The sequence below is a fragment of the Hyla sarda genome, chromosome 2 (genome assembly GCF_029499605.1).
Source record: "Hyla sarda isolate aHylSar1 chromosome 2, aHylSar1.hap1, whole genome shotgun sequence".
Taxonomy (NCBI): Eukaryota; Metazoa; Chordata; class Amphibia; order Anura; family Hylidae; genus Hyla; species Hyla sarda.
Genome location: NC_079190.1, coordinates 455,595,993 through 455,621,690, shown reverse-complemented (window position 1 = coordinate 455,621,690; position 25,698 = coordinate 455,595,993). Strand labels below are relative to the sequence as shown.

General features: G+C 40.6%; 1 protein-coding gene across 5 annotated transcripts in view; it reads right to left on the bottom strand.

Annotated features, from left to right (window-relative positions):
* ROBO1 (roundabout guidance receptor 1) overlaps positions 1-25,698 on the bottom strand; it is a 1,216,262-nt gene that overhangs the window by 95,700 nt on the left and 1,094,864 nt on the right. For all 5 annotated transcript variants that reach the window (XM_056559365.1, XM_056559367.1, XM_056559363.1 and 2 more), the window contains 5 exons: positions 23,343-23,463; positions 20,221-20,359; positions 19,021-19,148; positions 6,947-7,071; positions 2,296-2,467 (listed from right to left, as the gene is read on the bottom strand). In XM_056559365.1, coding sequence (XP_056415340.1) covers positions 2,296-2,467; positions 6,947-7,071; positions 19,021-19,148; positions 20,221-20,359; positions 23,343-23,463 — 685 coding nt within the window. The remainder of the gene's footprint in view (positions 1-2,295; positions 2,468-6,946; positions 7,072-19,020; positions 19,149-20,220; positions 20,360-23,342; positions 23,464-25,698) is intronic.

Sequence of the window (25,698 nt, the reverse complement as noted above, 5' to 3'; positions counted from 1 at the left end):
TTAAGTGTTGTGTTCAGGGGTAAAGTGTAGAATCGCTTATGGCCATGATTAGGGCTGACAGCGGCAATGGGATGAAGTTTTGTAATGGAACAGGATACACAAGGGTCCTTGTATAAGGCAATGTTCATACTGGAGACTGTGAAAATTCTAGTTAGGAGAGGGATGGCGTAAGTAAAATAAGAGATGAGAGGAAAAAATAAACAAACGATGAAGGGAAGGAATAGATTCACTTGTGAAGGAAAGACAGGAGAAAAAAAAAGTAAGGAAGAAAGAGAGGGAGAGAGAAAGGAAGGAGGAGAGGGAGAGAGGAAGAAGGAAGAGAGGGAGAGAGAAAGGAAGGAGGAGAGGGAGAGAGGAAGAAGGAAGAGGGAGAGAGAAAGGAAGGAAGGAAGGAAGAAAGAGAGGGAGAGGGAGAGAAAGGAAGGAGGAGAGGGAGAGAGGAAGGAAGAGAGGGAGGAAGGAAGGATGAAAGGAAGGAAGGAAGGGAGGGAGGAAGGAAGGAGGAGGGAGGGAGAAAGAAAAAATGAAAGATCTAAAAAATGGGAAAAAAAGGAAGGAAGGAAAAACTGAAAAATAAAAGGAGATAAAGAAAGGAACAAAGAGATGGATGGGAGGGATGCAAGAGAATGGTAAAAGGGGGAGGAAAGAGGAAAAAAGTTAAGTAAAAATAAAGTATGCAAAAATGAATAGAAAAGAAAGAGAAGAAGGGTGGAAATAATAATGAAAATGAAAGAAAGGGTGAGAGGAGGAAGGAAGAAAGGAAGGTAAAGAGGGAAGTGAGGAAGGTAAGAAAGGACTGAAGGAAAAGAAAATGTAAGAAATCGATATGAAAGGTGTAAGGCATGGAAAGAAGAAAGGGAAGAAGGGTAGCAAAATTAAGGAAAGCAACAAAGGAAGGAAGGGACATAAAGAAAGTTAAAAGAAGTTAGGGAAGTAGATAACATTTGTTTTAAATAAAACATACCACTTTTTTTTAGTCCTTTAGCGGAACTGTATTATATTAACTGAATTAATATATTGGGATATTGGGACAGCTTATTGCAAACCTTTTGTCTGTTAATACTCTCGGATTTCAACTTAAATATCCCTGATTTCATGGCACTAGATAGAAGCTTAGTCACATTTTCTTCCCAGACGGCTGCCAGCTCCTTCCTGTCTCAAGTATTTCTGTAACTTCCAATGCAGATCTTAGAATGCTTTCCAAACTACCTAACTGCGGGCGATATGTTGTGTTATTCGTGATACAGTAGCATCAAATTGTTTATTTATTAGGATGAGTTAATGCAGTTTTACCTTTTTATGGTTAATCATCAATAATAACATTTGTATATGTTTTCTCTTTAATATAAAATGACAAAAAATAGTGAATGACTTAAAATGGAGACTGAAGGCCACAGTATAACTTTTTGAAGACCCCAAACCACCAGAGCATTTGATGGTACACTGGTTGTCAAAATATATAGACAGATAAATAGATGAATAGATAGATCGATAGAACATAGATGGTTAGATTAATAGATAGATAAATAAATAAATAAATAGACATATAGAGAGACAGGCAGACAAGCAAATAGATACGAAAAAAAAAAATATATATATATATATATATTTATATAATTGATAGATATATAGATAGAAAGGTAAGAGATAGATGAGAGAGAGAGAGAGACAGAGACAGAGACAGAGACAGAGAGAGAGAGAGAGAGAGAGAGAGAGAGAGAGAGAGAGAGAGAGAGACTTTCTATGCCTTAATTCTGGCAATATCTCCTCTCTGGCTGTTCTGTGAACTTAACAAACACGAATTACTTGTACCAGTAATATTGTCCCCATGGTTTAGTAATTCCTGCCCGTAGGTGTGTTTCCCTTTACTATATTAATTCCATCTTTAAATTATCAATGCCAAAACCACAGTGTGACTTTTATGACCCGCTCTTGGACTAGTATTTCAGCTATGTGCCAATCAATTCCAAATATATTTCTTATAAGATCAATAAACTGTTTTATCACAAAGCTTAATTCATTCCAGTGATGATATTGCTAAAATATTAGCATTACAGCTCCAGAAAAGTCACACACTGCGCTGCAGCTACGCACATCGGGGAGCTAGAGAGTCCGCTCCTGGCACTGACGGCCAATTAGAAAACCCAAACAGTTGTAATTAAAAGCATGCTGCACACACCAAGCTGTGAAACAAGGAGAGGCTGGGGAAGGGCTCTGTAAGGACATGGACTATAAAGATAAGGCAATTGTTCTTGTCCTTGAGAGTTTATGAATTAGAAAGTGTTTGTACTTTACCATCAGTAACCTCTAAATAGGCCTTTGTTGTAATGCTGCCTGCCACATTAAGAGTCTGGCAGATATAATAGCCAACGTCAGACTTCTGGACATTCACGATCGTGAGGTCACCGGTCTGAGACACTGAGAAACGGCTGGATGACAGAGGAGGCTGGTAGGAGAAGAGAAGGTTCTAGAAACAGAAGAAAAACATGTTATTGCATTAAATTTCAGACAGGATATGCGAACAAATACTCTGTACATTCTAAAATATGAAAGAACTTCAGATGGCACTCAGGGTACAACAGTAATGTCTTTATTCCGAACCGACAGGTAGAGACGCAATCCAGGCTTGCTCCTGTACCTATCATTCAGAATAAAGGCGTTACTGCTGTACCCTGAGTGCCATCTGAAATTCTATGGTATTTCATTTTGGACTTGTGTTATTTAAATGGATTGAACATCATGGAATTGTTTGCAGTATTGGGAGATTTTATTCTGTGACAAGCTCCTATTCACACGTTCCTGCGGTTGGGCGTGAGAGGCTGTGCCGGTGGTTGCTTTTGTTCTTTCTCTTTGAAACTTTGTATATTATGTATGTGCACCAATATCTATACAAAGATATAATAAAATCTCCCAAGAATTATTTTGGGTCCAATTCAGAAAATCGGAAAAGTTTTATTTTAAATCTGGATTCCAATTTGAATTTGGAAGTGCCTCAACTGCTGTGTGATTGCATGCTCATAGTATGGACAGGAGCAGGAACTCCTGTCAAAGACACAAGTCCCTGCTTCTGTATTGTACACTAAGTGGCTAGGCTTGGTACGCAAATGTAGTAAGTGGAAGCTGTGATGCATATAGTGTCACCACTTAACTCTGGGCTGCTCAATGTCCAGAGATGGGACAAATCCCAAATTAATCCAATTATTTTGTGAAACTCAGACCCATTCCAATTAATATCAAATTGATAAACTTAGTTCAAATCCTGTTTTCCCAATCTTTCTGTAAAGGCCTCATGACCTGCTTTTATAATATGTGGGATACATAGTATAAATTTGCCTCTTCTGCTACGGATTTACTGCACTTTAAGCTCATCCTAGGACAGAAAGACTTAAAAGGGAAGGGCAACATGTCCAGAGGTTTTGTTCTCCTTCAACATCTATATAAAGGGGAGGCTCTGTAAAAGGGGCATAAGCAGGGGTCAAGTCCTGGGAAAAAAAGTGTGGGAACTCACCCATGATTTCCACTTAAAGTGGTAATAGACATTTTATACCCGATCCAAAGGACAGGGGAAAAGATGTCTGATCCCGGGGGTCCCGCCATTGGGGACTCCCACGTTCTCCCTGCTGCACCCAACGTTCATTTAGAACGTTAGGTGCAGTGCCGGAGGCTCGTGACGTCACGGCCCCTCAATGCAAGTCTATGGGAGGGGGCATGACGGCAATCACGCCCCCTTCCATAGAATTGTATTGGGGCATTACTGTGATGTCACGAGCCTATGCCCCGCATCACCAGTCATCCGGCACGGAGTGAAGCTCGCTTCGTCCACCGGATCTCTGGGGTGCCGCAGCCAAGATTGCGGGGGTCCCCAGCAGCAGGACTCCTACGATCAGACATCTTATCCCCTATACTTTGGATAGGGGATAAGATGTCTTGGGGCAGAGTACCCCTTTAAGAGCTAGCCCTGCAGGGTTCCTGCTGTGACAAAAGTGCAGGAACACTGTTCCCATGAGTTCCTGCAGGACTTGAGCCCTGGGCATAAGTATATGTAGTGGTAGCAGTCACACCAAAGCCGTCCCAACAATCTGTCCTGATCCCTTCATGCACACGAACATTTAGCTTGATTGAACATTTATGTGTTTTTTTGTGGAAAGAAAATCATCTGGCAGCAGCTTCTTTCTCTAAGAACAGTAGGGTTGGGCAGTTCAAATCCAACATATCCAACCTCATCTGTTGGAAGAAAATCAAGAGGCCACCATACACATTAGCTAGTCAACTGGTCCCGCCTAAAAATTGGCAGGTTTGGACCACTTTTCACAAATATGTAAGATCACCTTTAAAGGTCCTAAAATCCCCCAAAGGTAAACATTAAAGAGGTTGCATTACTTGCACAAGCTTTGCAACCATCTCAAACAGCAGTTCAGCAGGGGTACGGGGAACTGGACCCCAACCAATCTAATACTGTTGACTTATCCTTATGATTAGCAACCATTGGACAACCCACTTAAGGAAAAATCTATTAATAAAAGTGAAATGAATAAAAAGCCTTGAAATGAAAAAAAAAAAAAGGCTTTAAATCTTATTTTGCTTGCGCAACTTTTTTCTGTTTATTTCAGCACTCATTTACCCATTTATATGTAAATCCAGAAGCAAAAATACATATTTAATAGGAGAAGAGATTTGTATTCAGATGTATTATATATATATATATATATATATTTACCATATATATTTGTGAACAGAAATCCCATTTCCCATCTAAAATATATATTGTTTAAAAGGATACGGGAAATATAAATGGATTTTTATATTTACCTATGTTTAATATAAGCGCTTTCAAAAATTCTTCATTTAAAAAATAAAAAATAAAATAAAATAAAATAAAAAACGACTGAGTGAATTCCCAGTTCATTTCACTGTACCCCAGGGATAGTCACAGACAAATTGCAAAGACAGAGATAGGAATGTTATGTTCTAGAGCAGTAGGCATGCTCAACCAACCTTCTATCTCCTTTCCTACAGCACATCCCCCATTTTAATTATATGCAAAATTATTCACAGTTCAATGCGTTCTGCAACATATCACAAAATACACATGTAAGATGTCATTAAGCTCTGCCGCTACAACTGTATTATCATTCCAATAAATATACCTGCTCTATTATCTCTCGGGGTAAAAGTTTTACATTTTGGTTACTCTTCAGAGTAGAAATATTTACATTTATTCTAGCCCATAGTTGATGATTGGTGACCTGTTATAAAGCCTTTCTGTGGGGCGAAATGTGAAGGAGATAAACACAGAAAAATCAAACGTGGTAAAGATCAAAATATTGAAATGTGTTCCTTTGTTGTTATATTATATACTGTATCATTTTTATAATGTTATCAATTATATTTTATAATTTTAGTGTCAACATTTTCTTAAAGTTTATGAAGATTTCTTTCCTTCATAGTGGACATCTTTGTGGAACCTGTTGGTTTTCCTTGTAAGTGAATGCAAATGTGGAGACTGAAAAAATGGGGTCTTGTGGAGAGCGCTCCTGTGTGACGACGGCGGTCAAATGAAGTAGAGGTCTGAGCCAGCACTTACGCAGGACTAACTTTTATTACAAAAAGAAGTCAAAAAGGTAAAACAGGACAACGCGTTTCGGTGCTCACTAGCGCCTTCCTCAGGTCCACAATAATAGGTATGTGTAGTCCTGGCCAGGGTTCACATACCTGCAGGAACCCTGGCCAGGACTACACATACCTATTATTGTGGACCTGAGGAAGGCGCTAGTGAGCGCTGAAACGCGTTGTCCTGTTTTACCTTTTTGACTTCTTTTTGTAATAAAAGTTAGTCCTGCGTAAATGCTGGCTCAGACCTCTGCTTCATTTGACTGCCGTCGTCACACAGGAGCGCTCTCCACAAAACCCCATTTTTTCACTCTCCACATTTGCATCATTGTCCGTCTCCCTCGGGAATACAGAAAAACAAGGGGTGAGAGCAGCAGACTGTTGCCATCTTCTTCTCTTCTTACCCCCCACCATACCGCAGAGGCCCCACACACCTCTGTGCATTTCGACTTAAGGTCAGTACGTCACCTTGGGTGTTGGTGGCGGGTATCTTTTTCATCCATTTTCTAAGAAATACTACACAGGGAGCGCCCCGTTGTGTTTTCTCTTCCTTTTTCCTTGTAAGTGAATGGCGTCTACTGGGTGCCATTGGCCACTTCCTTTGTCCACTTTTGGTAGTGTTAACCCCTACATACCAGGAACACCCCAAAAGAACTGCCATTTTGAAGATGCTCTGCTCTGGTTGTCTAGCCATCACAATTTGCCTCATTTCATAGTTTTCCTGCTTCCAACACATTAACTTCAAGATCCTGTCCACCTATTGCCTAATATATCTCACCCTTCACAAGTGACAGTGTCAAGAGATAATCTTAATCCCTACACCTGTCATCGGTTTTAATGTTATCTCAGATCTGTGCATATATGCCCTTTGCAAATACCTTAGCTGTGTTTTCTTTTTCCATAGGAGACGCAGATATCTATTTTAAAAGCCGTATCATAGGCACGAAACTACATAACACTCTGTGGGTGTAATGAGAAATCTTAGGTCGCGGCTTGATAAATGGATGACCTTTAACTGATGTAATCAAACCCTTGTTTATCTTGGAATAATACACGTCTAATGTGAAATAAATTGTACATGTCAGTTCATTTATGGATCTGCTGCCGGTAATGATGTATGCGCCTCCTTTAGCTCAATGACAGCCATTTTGATATCCAAATTTAGCAGAAAGCTCGTCCTCAGCAACAAATCAATAGGAGCAATGTGTGAAGCTGCATACGGTAATGTAATACTATTTGCACACTAAAGCATTAACGGGGGGGGGGGACTTGATGGAGATTTGATGCTCATCAACTCAATTTCATGGGCATTTGTTCGTCTATTAAAATCCATTACCTGGCTGCCCTCCTTCTGCCAAAAGATAGCTGGTTGAGGATTTCCCGTTGCTTCACACTGAAATGTGACCGTACGTCCCAATGCAACTACCTGATCACGAGGCTTCACCACAAAATTTGGAGGTTCTGGAAAAAAAAGAACATGTCAGTAAAATTGGCCTATAAGGTAACATAAATTTCTCCTCTTACTCAACAAAGTCTAAAATATATTAAAATGAAGACCATGGCAGCCTCATCTGCTCAGTTCATCAAGAATCTGACCCTCTCAGTGGATTTCTACAAGTCAAAACTATCTCAATGCAATCTGAGTGTCGAAGCCAGGCCAACGCGTTTTATTCCATTACGTTAGAAAACAACACAAATAGAGAATTATAATCACACATCTGCGTTTGCCGTAAGGGCGAAGCAGATTTTTTCCTTTTAGTTGGTTTATACAGTTGACTTCAGCTGGTCGATAAACAGGATGTGTAAAAACCATATGTGACTTGTGGTACAGTAACAACTGTTTATGTTTGAGGGAAAATAGGACTTTGCACCTGGAATCAAAATTGAATCAAAATCTGCTCTTAAAAAGAGAGAAATATGTAGCTTTTATTTAAATTAAAGTTTACATAGTGATTTGTCTCATATTTGTGACCATGGAAGCCATCAATGCAGCCTGTATTGCTAGATTTCAGTGCACTACAGAGCAAGACAGTTCTGTCTACAAAAGACTGAATATAGAAGTGGACTCATGGGGAGATCAAAATGGATCCTCTGTCTTAAACCACTGGAGCTAAGATAGAGAAAGTATTAGAATCTGAACTCACTTAAAGGGAATATGTTGGCTCTGTTTGCTGCTAAGACACAGACGGCAGACACAGTTGGATAGCTGTTACACTAAATCCAGAATTTCAGAGCGGAATTCCATTTTAAAATTCTACCTCGGAGATTCAGCTGCAGCAGAATCCCATTTTTTTTCAATGAGATTCGCTCTACGTTATATTTTACCAAATGGCTTCTAGAAATATATTTACTTCTCATGTTCTACTTTTTATTTGTTATTAACTAATGTAAACTGAGCAACTATTGAAATGCTTATTTTCATGATGAAATTTTTCAATAAAAATTCATTGAAAAGAGATTCCACTGCACAGTATACACTACGGATATTTTGGCGCCCAAAGAGTGCTCTTGCTTATTTTTTCAGCAAAATCTGCATGGGATAAATCACTGTCTATGAGGACGGCAATGTCCGTGCAGTCCTAGCATCCACTGATTCAGTAGGCACTAGCCGCCCTCGGAATCTCTCTGGCTGGAATTCCTTCTTAATATGAACTCAGCCTAAGAGTATAAAATCAAACTGTATCTTTCCTGTAGCTGATGGTGGTTTCCAGACTTTATTTAATTTTTTTTTATTTCTCAGCCAAGAAGGGCTCTGTCAAGAAGGGGGAGCCAAGCTACTACAGTGCGACTGCCTGGCACACCTCATGGCTAGCACTCACCTCCCAACCCCTTCTTGTTTGACCCACAGAGTCCTGTACATAACAGTCAAAGCAGGGCTAGGAGGTGGGGGCAAGTGAGAAGCAATGCTAGGCTGTGGCACTTGAGAATATGTTATATGTTCTGCAGCCACCATTATCTCCAGGAAAGGTGATGTTTTTTTTTTGTTTTTTTAATCTAATAGCTATCCAATGGTGTTTTCAGCTCTTAGCTCTTTTTATACCCTAACAGCTCGTAGCAGCAAATGCGGTTGACAGATTCCATTTAAGCCCTGCAGGATTTGGAAATTGACCTTCCTTTAAGGTAGATACACTACTTTTCTACTAGTAGGAGGGTCTGGGATGGTGCATGAACTTCTGGAACTTTTTTACTACTTTTCTACAAGAAGGATGGTCTGGGATGGTCCATGAACTTCTGGAACTTTTTTATTACATTTCTTGGATAGCTCATGACCGATTGGCCAATGAAGAATATAGTGGAACTGAGAAAATAACTGTGGGTCATGTGTCTGGTGGGAGGAGTCCACCATGGAAACTCCTGGACTATACAGGCAGGCTGCTAATTGAAATCCAATGAGCTATTATATGTGATATTCCTCTAAATCATTTATCCTATTCCTTGACCATGATTGACCAACACTATCTGCGTACCATCACCCTTCTATAGAACAGCAATAAGGGGGGTGTAGTTTATATTTATTATTTTCTGTATTTTTACATTTTTAGCACATTTAACATATACAGGTATGGAAACATTTGTATAGGTCGTCATTTGTCACTTCAAATTCACAGCATAGAAATGTTAACTTTAAACTACTTAGTATTAGCAAAGAAAGTTTATGCCAGGAGAAGAACGGAAAATTCAATTCATGAGCAAAAGAAAAGGATTCACACACTAAGAAGAGGAGTTATGGAAAATGAGAGCAATTCAGTGGAATAGGGAAAAAGCAAGAATAACTTAGTCAACGCCATAGGACTGTTATGGCTGTTCTGACGACCACAGAACATTTCTTTATTAAATCAGATTTGATGCCCACCCGTGTGGAATTATTTGCCTTCATGCCATATATTTTCCCTCGGCACAGTAAATAATGTTCATGCCGAGATATCTAAAGGCTCAGGGCGATTACGGGATTCGGAAATTTGCATTTCACGTTTGCTTTACAAAAATCATCATGATTTACATGCAAAATGTTTAGTTGTATATGGAGGAAGCAAGGTCCTGTATATACTGTATATACTCTGCACAGGCAGTGACAAATAGAAGAGGAAAAATCATAAACAATATCTAAATGGGGTTCCTATTTTAAGGATGATAATTCCCGATTCTGGAAATGGAGAGCTCAGTATCTGCCTTTCAGTCAATCTCCTTTAACATATAGCAGGGTTTCCCAACCAGGGTGCCTTTAGCAGTTGCAAAACTACAACTTCCAGCATGCCCGGACAGCCTTCGGCTGTCCGGGCATGCTGGGAGTTGTAGTTTTGCAACAGTTGGAGGAACCCTGGTTGGTAAACACCGCCATATAGAAAAGTAAGGGCTCTTTCACATGGGCATTGTGCTCCGATAAAGAAGGCTTCGTTGGCCAGTTTGTCAGAAGGACAAGAATTAAGAAAAAATAGTGCATGTTCCATTTTTTTCCCTCTGCTGAACTCCTGTAGGATACTTGAACCTCAACGGACTCCATTTAAGTCAATGGGATCCATCAAGACCTGGTGGTGCCAGTTGTGTTCAGGGTCTGTTCAGCACAAAAAAAAAGAACAGAAAAGACTCTGAATGGGTTGGTTTACTAGTTTGCTAGAGAGTGCCTGCAGTGAAGAGGGCGGGCATCACTGTACAGGTTCACCCCCCCCCCATTAAGGACCGCCCATGAGGAACAGAGAATGGATTGAAACTGAGTTGCAGTCTCATGGCAGCCACAGGGACTTCTTTATTCCTATTAAACAAAGATGATCACAGATTTAAAGGGGTACTTTGGGTTAGGGAAATCTAAGGTTAGGGCATAAGTGTTTTATCCCCCAACCCTTACCCCCCCCCCCCTCCCCTCAATGCATCTCTATGGGAGAGCCAAAGATGCACAAGTACAGTGCCGGGGCACCATACGGGAGATTGCGGAGGTACGACCACTGGGGTCCTTAGGTTAGGGCATAAGCACCTCACTTTTTCATTTTTTGAATTATACCTTTATAGCATTTCATGCTTTATCTGTATCTTTGTGCTAACAGTGTGCTGCTGTATTTTCCTGTTTATGTATATTCAGCCTAGCAGCGTGCACCTGTATGCCAGGCCCATGCAGTAGTTTTGGTATCAGTATGTGCTGGCCAACTTATCCTTGTTTAGGTTAGGGGATAGATAGATTTACCTAATCCGGAATACCCCTTTAATACTTTACGCATTGCTTTCTGAGTTTCCCGACAGTTGTTCAGGTTCACTAATGTATAATCATATGTCCCTATATGTGTAATCACATATGTCTGGGCTAGTGTCTATCAATATAGGTGGCCATGCTGACTGCACTTTGAATATAGTGCAAGAAAGGACAACAAGATTGCCAACACTTTCCATCACGGGAATGAGTTCAAGAAGGCTTCCTCCACAATGCAATGGTGCCTTGTAATTCCACAATGATGTCATCAGATGTATTATTTAGCAATACAACAAAAAGCATTCTATAGTAAGTTTGTTAACAGAAATTTGTTAGAAGACAGAAAAAGAACCAGCCCACCCCCTTAAGCCAGGTTTAAATGAAATTCAAGAAAATGGGCAACCCTAGGGCCCAGAAGGTATCAGCAGCACAGTACCTTATCACTTTGTCATAATTACCAGACAGATGTAATTCCCACCAGTATTTCTGGTTTGCCAGTGACAAATAAAACAGAGGTTGTTGGGTTGGTGGGTAATGGGGGCCAGTGATGAGGAAGGTGATGGGGTGGCATTCCGGCCATGATAGAACAGGATGAATGGAAAATGATGAATAATAAAATTCCAACTTACCAGAAACAACTAAAAATAAAAAGAAACAAAAAAGATGTGTGAAATAAAATGAACAAAAAAGTGAAAGAAATACAAATAAAAACAAGAACATAAAAAACATAAAATGGCAAAACAAATTAAATATCAAAATTAAAATGACTATAAAATGTTTATTCTGATTTTTGAAACAAAGTTTTTTTTTTTTTTTTAATAATCTTTAAAACATGGGATCCCGGTCATATATTTTTCTACATATTTAGACACCTCGACATATCTAGATCAAAGGAGATGTCTCATACTTAAAATTACAGAAAAACTTATCCCCCATCCAGATTGACCGCTGCCCCCCCCCCCCCGCCCCACAATCTCCTGTATGGAGCCCCGACTCTCCTCCGAAGTGGTGGCTGCCATGTTCCCTCCATATATCTCTATGTGTGAGCCATTCGGCTATCTTCGGGCTCTCCTTTAAAGATATATGGAGGGGACGTGGCAGCCCCCACCTCGGAAAAGGACTTATATTAGGAATAAATATTGTCACTGCAAATGGTTGAGCCACACAACAACACTATATTGACATATCATTGCAATTCAGCTGAAGTATATATACATTATTTAAATAAAATTATATATATATATATATATATATATATATATATATATATATATATAAATAAAATAAAAATACGTATTATATAAATAATATAATAAATATACAATAACAATAATAATAATATAAATAAATATATATATTACTCTATACAGCATTCTGTCTTTACAGGAGACTTCCTGTATTTTAGAGCAGTGTTTCCCAATCAGTGTGTCTCCAGATGTGGCAAAACTACAGGATAGGGGATAGATGTCTGATTGCAGGGGTCCCGGCTGCAGTACCCCAGATATACGGTGCATGGAGTGAACTTCGCTCCGTGCCGGATGACTGGTGATGCGGGACGGAGGTTAGTGATGTCACGACCATGCCCCGCTCATGATGTCACAGCCACGCCCCCCTCAATGCAAGTCTATGGGAGGGGCGTGACCGCCGTGATGACATGAGTGGGCGTGACAGTGATGTCACGAGCCTCCCGCACTGCACCCGACACTCTAAAGAAATGCCGGGTGCAGGAGGGAGATCGCGGTGGTCCCCAGTGGTGGGACCCCCATGATCAGAAATCTTATCCCTATCCTTGGATAGGGGATAAGATGTCTAGGGGCGGAGTACCCCTTTAAGGGAAGTTGAAGCTAGCATAAGTGGAGAACGGACCAGCCCCTTGCCGATGTTGCTCTAGGCCAGCCAGCAGTGTTGACCATTGAACCACTGTACTACCATAAATAAAATCACATTTCTTACTTTAATTTACCAGTTGGTTACAAGTTTCCATAAGTTTTTAAAAATGTTTAGGAATCTCAGAACTTTTCCACAACTTGCTGTTATGTGAAGCATTTTGGATTAAATATTAAAGTTGATTCATATGTTAGAAAAAATGTTGCTAAATATTTATGATTTTGAGACAGTGTGTATGCATGAAGCAGGATGTGTTCTCTCTATATCCCGCACTTGTTTCTCTATGTTCCAGTACAGCGAACAGCTGGGAAACAGATCCAGGCTTTAATATGTTAAACATGATGTGCTGGGAGTTTTTGTGTCCTGGGGAAGTCAGTTTTAATTTGTGTCCTTGGCTCATTTTCTGTAGCGCTGTAAATATTTTACAGATTTTCATTAGATGTATGACACAATAGTCTCTGTTGCACATTATCCTCCGGTTGGGTAAATGACCTTTGTACGGTAATGACTTAAAGGGCCATTATCCTAAATAAACTCATATTACAGGAGTAAGTCTGTATTCAGTCCAAGGGAGGAGATCTTTAGTGTTCAATACAGTGCCATAATCTCAGATCACGTGAGGACAACGGTATCGGAATCAAAGGGAAATAAGTTTTGACAATATGTGTTATAGGACTCTCCTTTTCCCCTGTTAAATAGCTGAGGGGGCGCATATTAAGCCGTTATGTTCAAACAGGTAGGATCCTACATGGGTTTTCATGCAGATTCTGTAACAGAAGACATGTCTAAGTCAACAAAAGTCTACAACTCATTCATTTGGATGGATTTTGTTGGAGAATTTCCAATGACCTATTTGCCATCTATTCTGGGGAGGGAAGCAAAAGAACATCAGCCCCATTGAATGTCTATAGGACTGATCCATATGGGAATCTGTTATGGATCTCCTGCCCAACCGCAGCACATCTATGAAAATACATGCCGGATTTTAGGTCCAATGTGTGAACATACACTTTAGAACAATCCCCGATGAGTGACTTTAAGATTAAGGGGTACTCCAGTGGAAAACTATTTTTTTTTTTCATATCAACTGGTTCCAGAAAGTTAAACAGATTTGTAAATTACTTAAAAATATCAATCCTTCCAGTACTTATCAGCTGCTGTAAGCTCCACAGGAAATTGAGTAGTTCTTTTCAGTCTGACCACAGTGCTCTCTGCTGACACCTCTGTCCATGTCAGGAAGTGTCCTGAGTAGGATCAAATCCCCACAGCAAAACTTTCCTGCTCTGGACAGTTTCTGGCATGGACAGAGGTGTCATCAGAGAGCATTGTGGTCAGACTGAAAATAACTACTTAACTTCCTGTGGAGCATATAGCAGCTGATAAGTAGTGTCAAGATTTTTTTACAGAAATAATTTACAAATCTGTTTAAATTTCTGGCGCATATTGAGTTAAAAAATCCCCCCCCCCTCCGGAGTACCCCTTTAAGTTCAACCTATAAGTCTACTGTGTTGATCCAGAAGAAAGCAAAAAACACTTATGAGATAGATGCCAATTGACTCATAGTAAAAGAAACATTCTTTCCTGGCTCCATATTCTGTGGTAACTCTAAGGGTATGTTCACACTACGGAGTTCCCCACGGAATTCCGTGGTGGAATTCCGTGAGCGGAATTCCGCAGTGTGAACTTAACATTAGTGTGAATGGGTCTCCGCGAGACCTGTTCACACTGCGGAATTTCAGCGGCGGACAACTCCGCCGCTGAAAGTGTTACGCGCAAAGAAAGAACATGTTCATTCTTTGCGTGGAAGTCTGCGAGCACTGCATAGCCGTCAATGGTGACAGCGCAGTGCCGCGCGGTCCTTCCGCCGTCGCCGGCTGCCAGTCTGAATCGCCGCTCGCTGAATTCAGCGAGCGGAGATTCCGTTCACACTCTGTAGTGTGAACATACCCTAAAACAGTTTTTCTCAACCAGTTTGTCTCCAGCTGTGGCAAAAGATGTCTAGGGGCGGAGTATCCCTTTAAATGGGACTGTCAGATCCCAAAACAAAAAAATGTTGTTACTGATGAAAATTTAACACATTTTGTAATATGGTTGTTTGTTTTAAAAATGTTAAATATTTAATAAAGAAAACGGCTCCTAAAAATTCCACCACTAGAGGTCCCCATACCTACTGGGATACTAACTAGTCCTGCAGCAGCATCAGGCTTGTCCATGAGTCATGGACAAGAGAAAACTAATGGACAAGGCTGCATGAGTAGACACACCAATCACCACCCAACACAAGAAGGGACACGCCCCCTGCCCCTGAGAGGATTTCTAACACTGTGAGCTAATGAAAAGAGGAATTTATATAATAAATATAGGAGTTAGAGGCACAAAAATTATATTTACATGGTCAGGATTAGTTACTAAGTAACATATTTTTAATTTATTTTCTTTGTGGGATCTGATACTCCTTGATGACGCTTTAAGATGTTGCAGTTTTCTTTCAACCTTCAAAATCCTCAGATAGCAATGTGTGTGGGTACTATAAGACTCATTTAGATCTGTTTCATTGGAAGCTATTAGATGGTTTGTTCAGAATATTTGGCATTTACATAGAACTGTAATAACACTGTATGAATGGAGGAACAGGGAACAATTCCTGTAATGAAGGATAATATACATGCACAGCTTCAGGAAAGGTATGCTGTAAGAAATATAATAAATCTAAATATAAGTTGACAAAAGTCTTCTGCAATGTGTGAGGTCTGAAGACTTGTGCAAACATTTCTAGATCTTTCTTATCTCTCAAACTGAGAACTGTATCTCATAAAGTCTTATAGTAATCTGCTCGCTGGATGACAGTCAGTCACATTAGCTGTACGTTTTTTCTAAGGTGTGTAATAGGTGAATTGCTACACTCTTTCTCCAGCTCCGACTTGACTCCATCATGCATGGCTCATGTATAAGAACTCATAGTAACAAATTTACTGTAGTAAAATGGTTATATCTGGATTTTTATATCTTATAAATAATTCAGCTACTTAGGCTACTTTCACACTGCCTTTAGTGCCCGGCAGTGTGACAGCTGTTGGAAGATAGCGGGAGAAAAATCTGTGACTGCGCCGTCTTTTTGTCCCGCTATCTTCTGGTGGAATAACGGCCGCAATACCGGACATCAGAGAATCCCATTTAAGTGAATGGGATCCTCTGTTCCCGTTATGCCTCCCGTTAGGCTCCGTTACAATAACAGACATTAATGGCGGTTAAAAGGGGGAAAAAAAAGAAAAGAGCCCATAAAGGGGTACTCCACCCCTAGACATCTTATCCCCTTTCCAAATGACAGAGGATAAGATGTCTGATCGCAGGGGTCCCGCCGCTGGGGACCCCCACAATCTCGGCTTCAGCACTCCAATCATCCGGTGCACTGAGTGAACTTCACTCCATGCCGGATGACTGGCGATATGGGGCAGAGGCTCGTGACGTCGCAGTCATGACCCGCTCATGATGTCACGACCACGCCCCCTTAATGCAAGTCTATGGGAGGGTGCGTGATGGCCAACACGCCCCATCCCATAGACTTGCATTAAGGGGGCGTGGCCATGATGTCACGAGCTTCCGGGCGGAACCCGACACTCTAAACAAATGCCGGGTGCAGCACAGAGATTGCAGAGGTCCCCAGCGGCAAGACCCCCTGCAATCAGACATATTATCTCCTATGCTTTGTATAAGAGATAAGATGTCTAGGGGTGGAGTACCCCTTTAACATCCGTTTTAAGGGTAGTGTCACACGTAACAGATCTGCAGCGTATTTTACGCTGCAGATCTGCTGGTGAGCTGACCCATTTTGAGCCTCCAGCTGTTGCCACCCTTGTTCCCCTGCCTCGCTCCACCCCTGGCCTGCTCGTAGTGGCAATCCGCTGCTACGAGCAGCCACATATAGGACCTGCGAGTCGGCGAGTGCATTCTGACATCACGGAGCAGCTGCGATGTCTGAGTACACAGTACACTGCACATTACATTGTAATGACATGTACACTGCACATGGCCTCAACTCAGACATCATGGAGCAGCCACAATGTCTGAGTACACTGCACCGCCATGTCAGAGTGCACTCGCCAACTTGCAGGCTCCCTGTGTGGCTGCTCGTAGCGGCGGATTGCCACTGTGAGCAGGCCGGGGGCGGAGTGAGGTGGGGGCGGCAACTGCTGGAGGCACATAATGGGTCGGGTCATAAAATACGCTGTTGATCCGTTACGTGTGACCCTACCCTAAATTTGACACTAGTAAATAACAAACAAAGTGGCACAGTTGTGTGGATAGAATATGTCTGCAGTAATGTCAATTACCAGTACATATGGTCATAACGCAAGGACTTCTATGGCTGGTCACACAGGGGATTACTACTCATGTGAGGCTCCACAGCCACAGCTTGAGAACACTTTACTAGATACTCTGTGCTCTTTAAAGGGATATTCTTCCTTCTGCTGTCCGGACATGCTGGGAGTTGTAGTTTTGCAACAGCTGGAGGCACCCTGGTTGGGAAATACTGATCTATGACATAAAGGGACTTCCTTTAAATGTCCCTGAATACCTGCAAACAGTTGTATAGCATGAACATACAGCTAGTAATGGATGGGTTGCCCTTGCCTGAGCCCACCTTTTTATCTTTGCACTACTAGGCTGTATAAATAGTCCCTTGTATGCAATATATTTGCTTCTATAGAATAAAAGAAGAGATGAGTGGTAGCAGTGATACATGAAGGCCATGTATATCCAGGCCAGGAATGTACTTCTTTTTCATGATCCTTTTATCACAGAGGATCAATACAAAAGGTAAACACGGCTAAAGCGATGAAAGTTGAAATCCCGCTAAACACTAACCCTCAAAGATACTTTGCTCTTAACTTCCTTTGAAGAAAACCTTCAGATTACAGTCGGAAGTTCACAGCAAATGATCGGCTGTAAACATGCAGATGGCTTCTTCCCACAAAAAAAAAAAAGATTATTATGCCTATGTATTGTATAGTACCTTGGTCTGCAAACTATGGGCCTCCAGCTGTTGCAAAACTACAACTCCCAATCCTAGCCTATCTCAGGCAATCTGACAGACCAGTGTTTTCTAACCAATGTACCGCCAGATGTTGCAAAACTACAACTACCAGCATGCCCAGAGAGCCTTTTGCTGGGAGTTATAGTCTTGAAACAGCTGAAGCTCCACAGTTTGGAGACCAGTGCCATATATATATTTATATATTTATAGTGAATGCCCCCCACGGGTTATCGTGTAAATTTGTGTGTGATACTGTGTTGAATTTGTATCACAAAAAATATGAATCCAGAAGTACTTCAGAGGCAAAAACTGTTTTAAATCAACTGGTGCCAGAATGTTAAACAGATTTGTAAATTCCTTCCATATAAAAATCGTAATCCTTCCAGTACTTATCAGCTGCTTTATACTACAGTGTGTAGTTCTTTTCAGTCTGACCACAGTGCTCTCTGTTGCCACCACTGTCCATGTCAGGAAGTGTCCAGAGCAGGATGATTCACTATAGGGAGCAAATCCCTGTAGTACATCATCCTGCTCTGGATAGTTCCCGACATGGACAGAGGTGGCAACAGAGAGCACTGTGGTCAGACATAAAAGAACTACACAACTTCCTTTGCAGCATATAGCAGCTGAAAAGTAATATTTTATATTGTCTCGTCTACATTTTACCTGCAATTTTCCATTTTTTAGGCAATATAATATTGGAATCACACAGCATATTTTATTTACAGCTGCAAATTTGACTGTTATTTTTGTTACAGAAATTTTTTTCCCGTTTACACCCCCTCCCCCCCCCAAAAAAAAGTAAAAAAAAATATTGAAATTGTAAATAATAATAATAATATATGTTTTTATTTATTTAATTTTTTTCAAAGATCTGTGAACTCGGCCCAAGGCATTATTATATGGCCCATAAATCCCATAAAATGAATGGTAAAAGAAGAATGCAACATTTCTCCGTCCATCGTGCATTTCTATAATGCTGGTTCTATATGCTACAATAATTAACATAAATGCAAATGACAAGTCCTGCAAGACGAATTATTTGCTTTGTATTGGTATCCAGCTGAGAGTGACATATATTGCTTCTGAGCGGGATGTAAATGTGACCTAAATATAAAAGTCACTGGAAAAACATATACATCAATTTTAAATTAATTTGACATGTAAATATGTATTGCAGTGAAAAATAAATTTCTAATGGCTTAATTGTATCTGTCATTATCCAAATAGGAACCAAACTGGTGCTGGAAGTGACATTGTATTAGCGTCACCAGCTGATGTCTATCTACTGCTGGTCACCACGTCTTACCTTGAACAGTGAGGACAGCTGATGCTTCTGCTTTGCCAACCATGTTTTCCGCGATGCACGTGTACGATCCCATATCCCCAGCTATTACCTTCCGAATCTTCAGAGTGTGGTCATCCCGGATTTCATACCTTTAAAGTGTCAAAACATTGTAAATTAGAAGTAATATGTAGAAGTGTCTAGAGAGAAGGTTTTGGCCCGGATCGGATCAACATTCCTCTGCAAGCCACATCCATATAAAGATGCCTTGTTATGACTGCATGGATTTCTACATGGGAGTATTATATAGATGGTAGAATTTTAATTTCTGATACCTATAGTGTGGAACAGAATGTACAGATACCATCTGCAACCACATGCACATTTTCTGAAAGCCACACGTGACTTCTGAGCAACTGGTTGGGTTACAGTGGTTTACAATGATTGTCCAAATAAAGAGTCATTTATTTGGACAATTATTGTAAACCACTGTAACCCGAAGAATGGCTCAGAAGTCACGTGCGACTTTCAGAAATGTTGCATGTGGCGTTAGCTGGTATCTTGTTTTATTTAATGTGGCCATGGACACCTTCAATGGGTACTCCGTCTCTAGACATCTTATCCCCTATCCAAAGGACAGGGAATAAGAAGTCTGATCGTGGGGGTTCGGCCGCTGAGGACCTCCGCAATCTTGGCTACGGCACCCAAGACATCCGGTGCACGGAGCGAACTTCAACTGGCGATGCGGGGCAGAGGCTCGTGATATCACAGTCACGCGCTGCTTGTGACGTCACGGCCATGCCCCCTCAATGCAAATCTATGGGAGAGGGTGTGATGGCCATCACGCCCCCTCCCATAGACTTGCATTGAGGGGGCGTGGCTGTGACATCATGAGAGGGGCGTGGCCGTGACATCATGAGCCTCCACCGCTGCAACCGACGCTCTAAACGAACGCCGGGTGCAGCAGGGAGATTGCGGGGGTCCCCAGCCGCAGGACCCCCACGATCAGACATCTTATCCCCCATCCTTTGGATAGGGGATAAGATGTCTAGAGGCGGAGTACCCCTTTAAACAGTTATAGAATGGTCCTGGTACAGCAACAGTTTTATATGATGGCCCAGCTAATAGGTCTTTATGTTTTATATATTAGATTTTAATACATATATTTTTTTTTTTTAAATCAGGCGTAGATTAGTCCAAATTTGAAAAACAAGTCTAAGGTACCTAGTTTTAGGCAGATCCCCATCATCTTTCCTCCACCGTACAGTAGGAACGGGATCACCTCGAGCCTCACATTTAAACTCAACACTATCGTCTACAGTGACTGCCATGTTACTCGGCCTCCTTACAAAGGATGGTCTTTCTGTAAAGTAAAAAGAAAGTCATTCATATTTCAGTTATATATTCGGTCATATTTTTAGATTCAATGGACCATAATTTCATCGACTACAAACAATAAAAATGTAATGTGGCAAATGTCTAAAGCCACCCACACACCATAAATGTAAGCGAACTCTACTGATTCCACTGTATATATTTGGACTTGGCTAAGCATCCATGTTTATCCTAATGAGTAGAAGAGAGTAAGTGGTGTTTTGCAGAGGTTTGTCCAGTGTACTAAGAATTGGGCAGAGTGAAATCCAACCTTTCTGATCATTCTTTTCTCCAACATCTGCCATTAGGAGTGAGTCAACTGGCTTCCATACAAGTTTGAATGGCAAAGCTGGTTGCGTTTTATCCAGTATGTATGGGCACCATAAGGATGTTTTAAAATACAGGAACTGATTCAAGAGGGAAGGACACACATACGATATATTCTGCTGATACAGCTGCGGCAAGACCGGTGGAAAAGGAGCAACTTAAATAGTTTTTTCCACCCTTCTTCCCAGTTGGTAGTTACTTAGGAAAAGGCTTCTGCTTTCCACATCCACCAAAATAGTAGTGGTAGACTTGGACTGATGGTTATAACAGAAGGGTGTGTGGACATAAACTATCACGAGGTAAATTTTTTCCCTTGGACCAAAGATTCTGCCAATGCAGCTGCCACATGACCAGTGGAGAGGGAGTAACTTAGTTTGTCCCTACTTCTTCCCTCCTTAGGTAAAGGATTCTTCTTTCCGCATCCACTAATAGTAGTTATAGACTTTGACTGATGGTTATAACAGAAGGTTGTGTTGACGTAAACCATCACAAGGCAACTTTTTAACTTTTTGCCATGTATTCCCTCGCCTATGTGTATACCCCTGCACAAAACTAAATATTCTACATCAGCTCAAGCCAAGTAATCTCTATTTTCTTAAATACTGTATAGTGTTACCCAAGTCCACTCACTAGTCATCATCTTCATAATTCCCCATAAGGACAAATCATAAACCTGCTAAAATTTAGCTTTCCTAGGTCACCCAACCATTCAGCTCTAACATGTCTGGAACTGGCTGAAAATGTTGTTTTTACGCCCTTGATGAAAGTCAAGGTGTGAAACCAAGACCAAGGATTAGATACAAATGTTAAAGTTTATTTATTCATGATCCGAGCGTCTAGTTTCAATTACCGGAACGCCACCTGTTCCACAGTTGTCTGAAGGCTTCATATATATTTTTCATGGAAAAAAACCTTACCCCCCTTAATCGGAAAGCCTACAGGGTTGTGAGGATAGCCAACCATCACTAGTCAAAAAAAGTTGCTTATGTTTCTCTGGTCTAATCCTGGCCTGAAGAAACTAATAATTGCTCCTAAGGACACGCTTTACACTTTGATCAGACGATGCAACATGACACTTTCGGAAGCTGCGACAAATCAGAACGTAATAACCCAGCAAGCTTAAATACTGTTATTTTTACATATATAATTGCAGCCCAAGTTAGCTATTTCTACTATCACCATGAAGGGAATGCAAAAAATGATGATTACTTTCCTTCCAGGATTAGTAGTACTCTTTAATACTCTTCTCCAGGAGATATAATTATAATGACAGGCAATGACTAAAATGTTCTCTCTCACTTATTACTGCCAAAAATAACAAACAGCACCTGTTTCAACAAAAGCATTTTATCCTATGGGACTTTTTTTCTGTGCCGGTAGAACGCAGAATAAACTAATTAGATTAAAGCGAGATGTTTTGTGAAAAAGCTAACATTGTTTATCTGCTGTTGATGGTTTGAAGTCATCTACAATATTTTCAATGTCTGTTATACAAGAGATTTCTTTTCTTTTTTTTTTCTTTGGCCTAGATGATGGAATTCAAACTTTAAGCAAATCGGAATTCTATAAACATTAGAAATGTTGTTGTAGTCAAGTAGTTCATATATTAACTATGTTCATGTATTTAGACTTTTTAAGCCCTTAAGGACGCAGGGTTTTTCAGTTTTTGCACTTTAATTTTTTTTCTCATCACCTTCTAAAAACTTCTAACACTTAATTTTGCACTTTTTTGTGTGCCACCAATTGTACTTTAAGACATCAATCATTTCACCACAAAATTTACGGCAAAAGCAGGAAAAAAATATTTGTGGGGTAAAATTGGGGGGAAAAAGCCATAAAAAATATATAACTACATGCACCACAATTAGTATGTGTAAAATTGTTATCTTCTGACCCCTATAACTTTTTTTTTATTTTCCCATATACAGGGATGTATGAGGGCTAATTTTTTTGCGTGTACGCCATTGAACGTGTAGTTTAAGTAACATTATATTTTTATAGTTCAGACATTTACGCACGCGATGATACCACATATGTTTATTTTTATTAGGGATACATATTTTTATATGGAATTTGGGAAAAGGGGGACAATTCAAACTTTTAATATGGAATGGATTTATGGGTGTTTTTAAAACTTATTATTCAATCTTTTATTTTTTTCTTTAGTCTCCTTAGGGGACTTTAAGGAGGAATCAGTAGATTCCTCATACAGCTCAATGTGGTTCCATAGAACTTATTTTTTTTTTCTTGGGATAGTTTATTGTTTAAAGGAGAACTCCAGCCAAATGAAATTACCTTTATATAGCTGTACATGATAAAGTTAGATAACTTTGGATTGTGTAATCTTTGCTAAGGAAATATCCTGCTTCTCTCCAGGCAGGAAGTCCAGGAGATCTTATCACATTGAAGACTAGTGTCTACCGTAGATGACACTTCACTCTTCTTTCTCCTTAGCTCAGAGAGTTGACACCTTCAGTGTTTGAGTGTCCCTGATTAGCTGGAGGGCAACACATTGCCTTCCCTGCTCAAGCTCACAGAAGCCCCTCCCTGCAGCTCACACAGGGAACAAGCCCAGTGTGTGGAGTTTTTGCTGATAGATAGATAACAAAAATTTAAAAATAATGAAAACTGAAGAAAATTCTTACCTAATACTGTTAGTTCAGCTACCTCACTTTCCCTTTCACCCACCATATTGGTGCCAACACACACATATTTTCCTGCATCGCTTTTTCTTGTGTAGGTGATCATTAGTTTTCCTCCTCGTATCTGAAAAAGAAATGAAAATTGAATGTTTAAAGATATAATTACATCACATTTTTTATTTTTCCAGATGCTTCTTGTCATATTTTAAGAGCACAATACATGTACACTGAGGGTACAAGCTGTACATAGGAAACCTAATATATTGTGTCTCTACTATGCAGAGATACCATAGGGGCTCTTCATACTATAGACTGTCTCATTTGTGGTAGTCTCATTAAGGGTCCATGCAATCCTTCTATTCACAAGCACTAAGTAAGACGGATGGTGATGTGACTGAGTGGAGTAAGATTAAGTGTTCAGGTAGAGAAAAAGTATAAGATTTCACATGCACAAATGTTGAGGCCTTTTGGGATCTTTGGCGTTGTATGTTCATCGCTATTTCAAATGGATAACCCTGACGCTCTAATACAGGGAAATCTTTTGAGTGCACTTCATTAAATGGGTATACAGCAAATAAAAAAAGCATAATGACAAAAATAGTCCTTGTATCTTTTACACCAGGTCTTATGGCTGAAATGTAGCATGTGTTAATGCACAGAAGAACATCTGGAGAAGCAGGAAAAACAGGGAGATTGTCTACATTGATGGACACAATGGCACTAGAAAGGAAATGGAGATCATGTACAAATCCATACTATGTAACTCTGCACTGTGCACCAGATCTGGTTGATGCCACATGATAGGAAGCCACAAGTTATTGCTAAAGGGCAATTCTACCTGTCATAGTTACCTATGCTGAACGATCTGCATCATGAGCTTGTGCAGACTCTGTAATGTGTTATCCGGTGGCTTTGCTAGCACTGGACGCAGAATTTGATCAGACATTTTTCCCCAAATTTCCCAGTGACTGAGATAGCCAGAGTCAACTGTAATTGCATCCTTACCCTATACCACTGCACTACTATCTTCAGAATTCAAAAGCTTCCTTGATGTATGCCATTTTGCAAGATCCTACATGGATAATGGTTGGAAGACAATGGCCATATTTACATATAGGCACCATAGGAACTTATAAGGAAAGGAAGGTAACATTTAGATATGAAAATATATTTGAATATTGTGTATTCATGAGTAAATGATACTTATGCAAATTCATTAGATTTTCATTCTGTTGGGCCATTTTCACACATCCGGAATCTCCGTGCGGAATTCCGGTGGAGATTCCAGAGCAGCAGAGTCCCGTAGATTTTAACAGGATTCTGCTGTACTGTGCTCACGTCCGGAATTCCTGTCCATGTTTCTGGCATGGAAATTCTGCTTTTCGTGTCAGCAGAAAGAATGAACGTGTTAATGGAATGCATAGCTGTCTATGAGATGGCACATTCCCGTGCGGTCCTAGTGCCAGCATATTACGCCAGCGCCTTCATTCTCCGAAATGTCCGCACAGAGATTTTCTGTGTGGACATTCTGTGCCAGATTCAGCATTGGAATTTGTCACAGATTCAGCTGCTTCAACAGGATTCTGCAGCACTGTGCACACAGCGGAATTCCGATGGCAGATGTTTCCCGCACGGAAATTCCGAATTCCGTGTCTGCAGAAAGAATGAACCTGTTCATTCTTTTTGCAGACTACGCACAGAATGCATAGCCGTCTATTAGGCGGCACATTCCTGTGTCATTCTAGTGACAGCATATTGTGCTGGCGGCCGCAGTCTGCGGAATGTCCACAGGGAGATTTTCCGTGTGGACTTTCTGTAGTGTGAACATCCTCATAGTAGTAAAAGGAAAGGCTAGGGGGAACCTACGTGATGTTACATGATGCTTTCCTATTGTTGTTGGGCCCCCGAAAGGAAGGGGGCCAGTCCTACATATTAAGGTATGTTAGATTAAGGGTAGGAGAATAAACACACATATTTTATATCCATATAAACAGCCAAAGAAGCCTCTAACATTTTTTTTTTTCCAACTGTGTCAGAGAAGGGGAAATCCAGTACTAGTTCTTCACAGGACTCTGAACTAGAATATGATATGGTTTCCCTAGAAGAAACATCAGTCACAGGATAGAGCGCGGTGATACACGCCAGTTCATCTGACAAAGGGTTTCCTAAACACTGAAATGGAGAAAGATATCTGTGATTAATCTAATCATGTATGGTTCGGTGGATCCTAACGAATATCCAGGTCTTTCTATTCCCTCTGTGCATCTCTTGGCTGGCAAGACCAAAACCGATTCCTAAAAGGCTGCACATTGGCCAAATAATTCAATGGATTGTCTGTGTAAGAGCCCTGTTACATTGG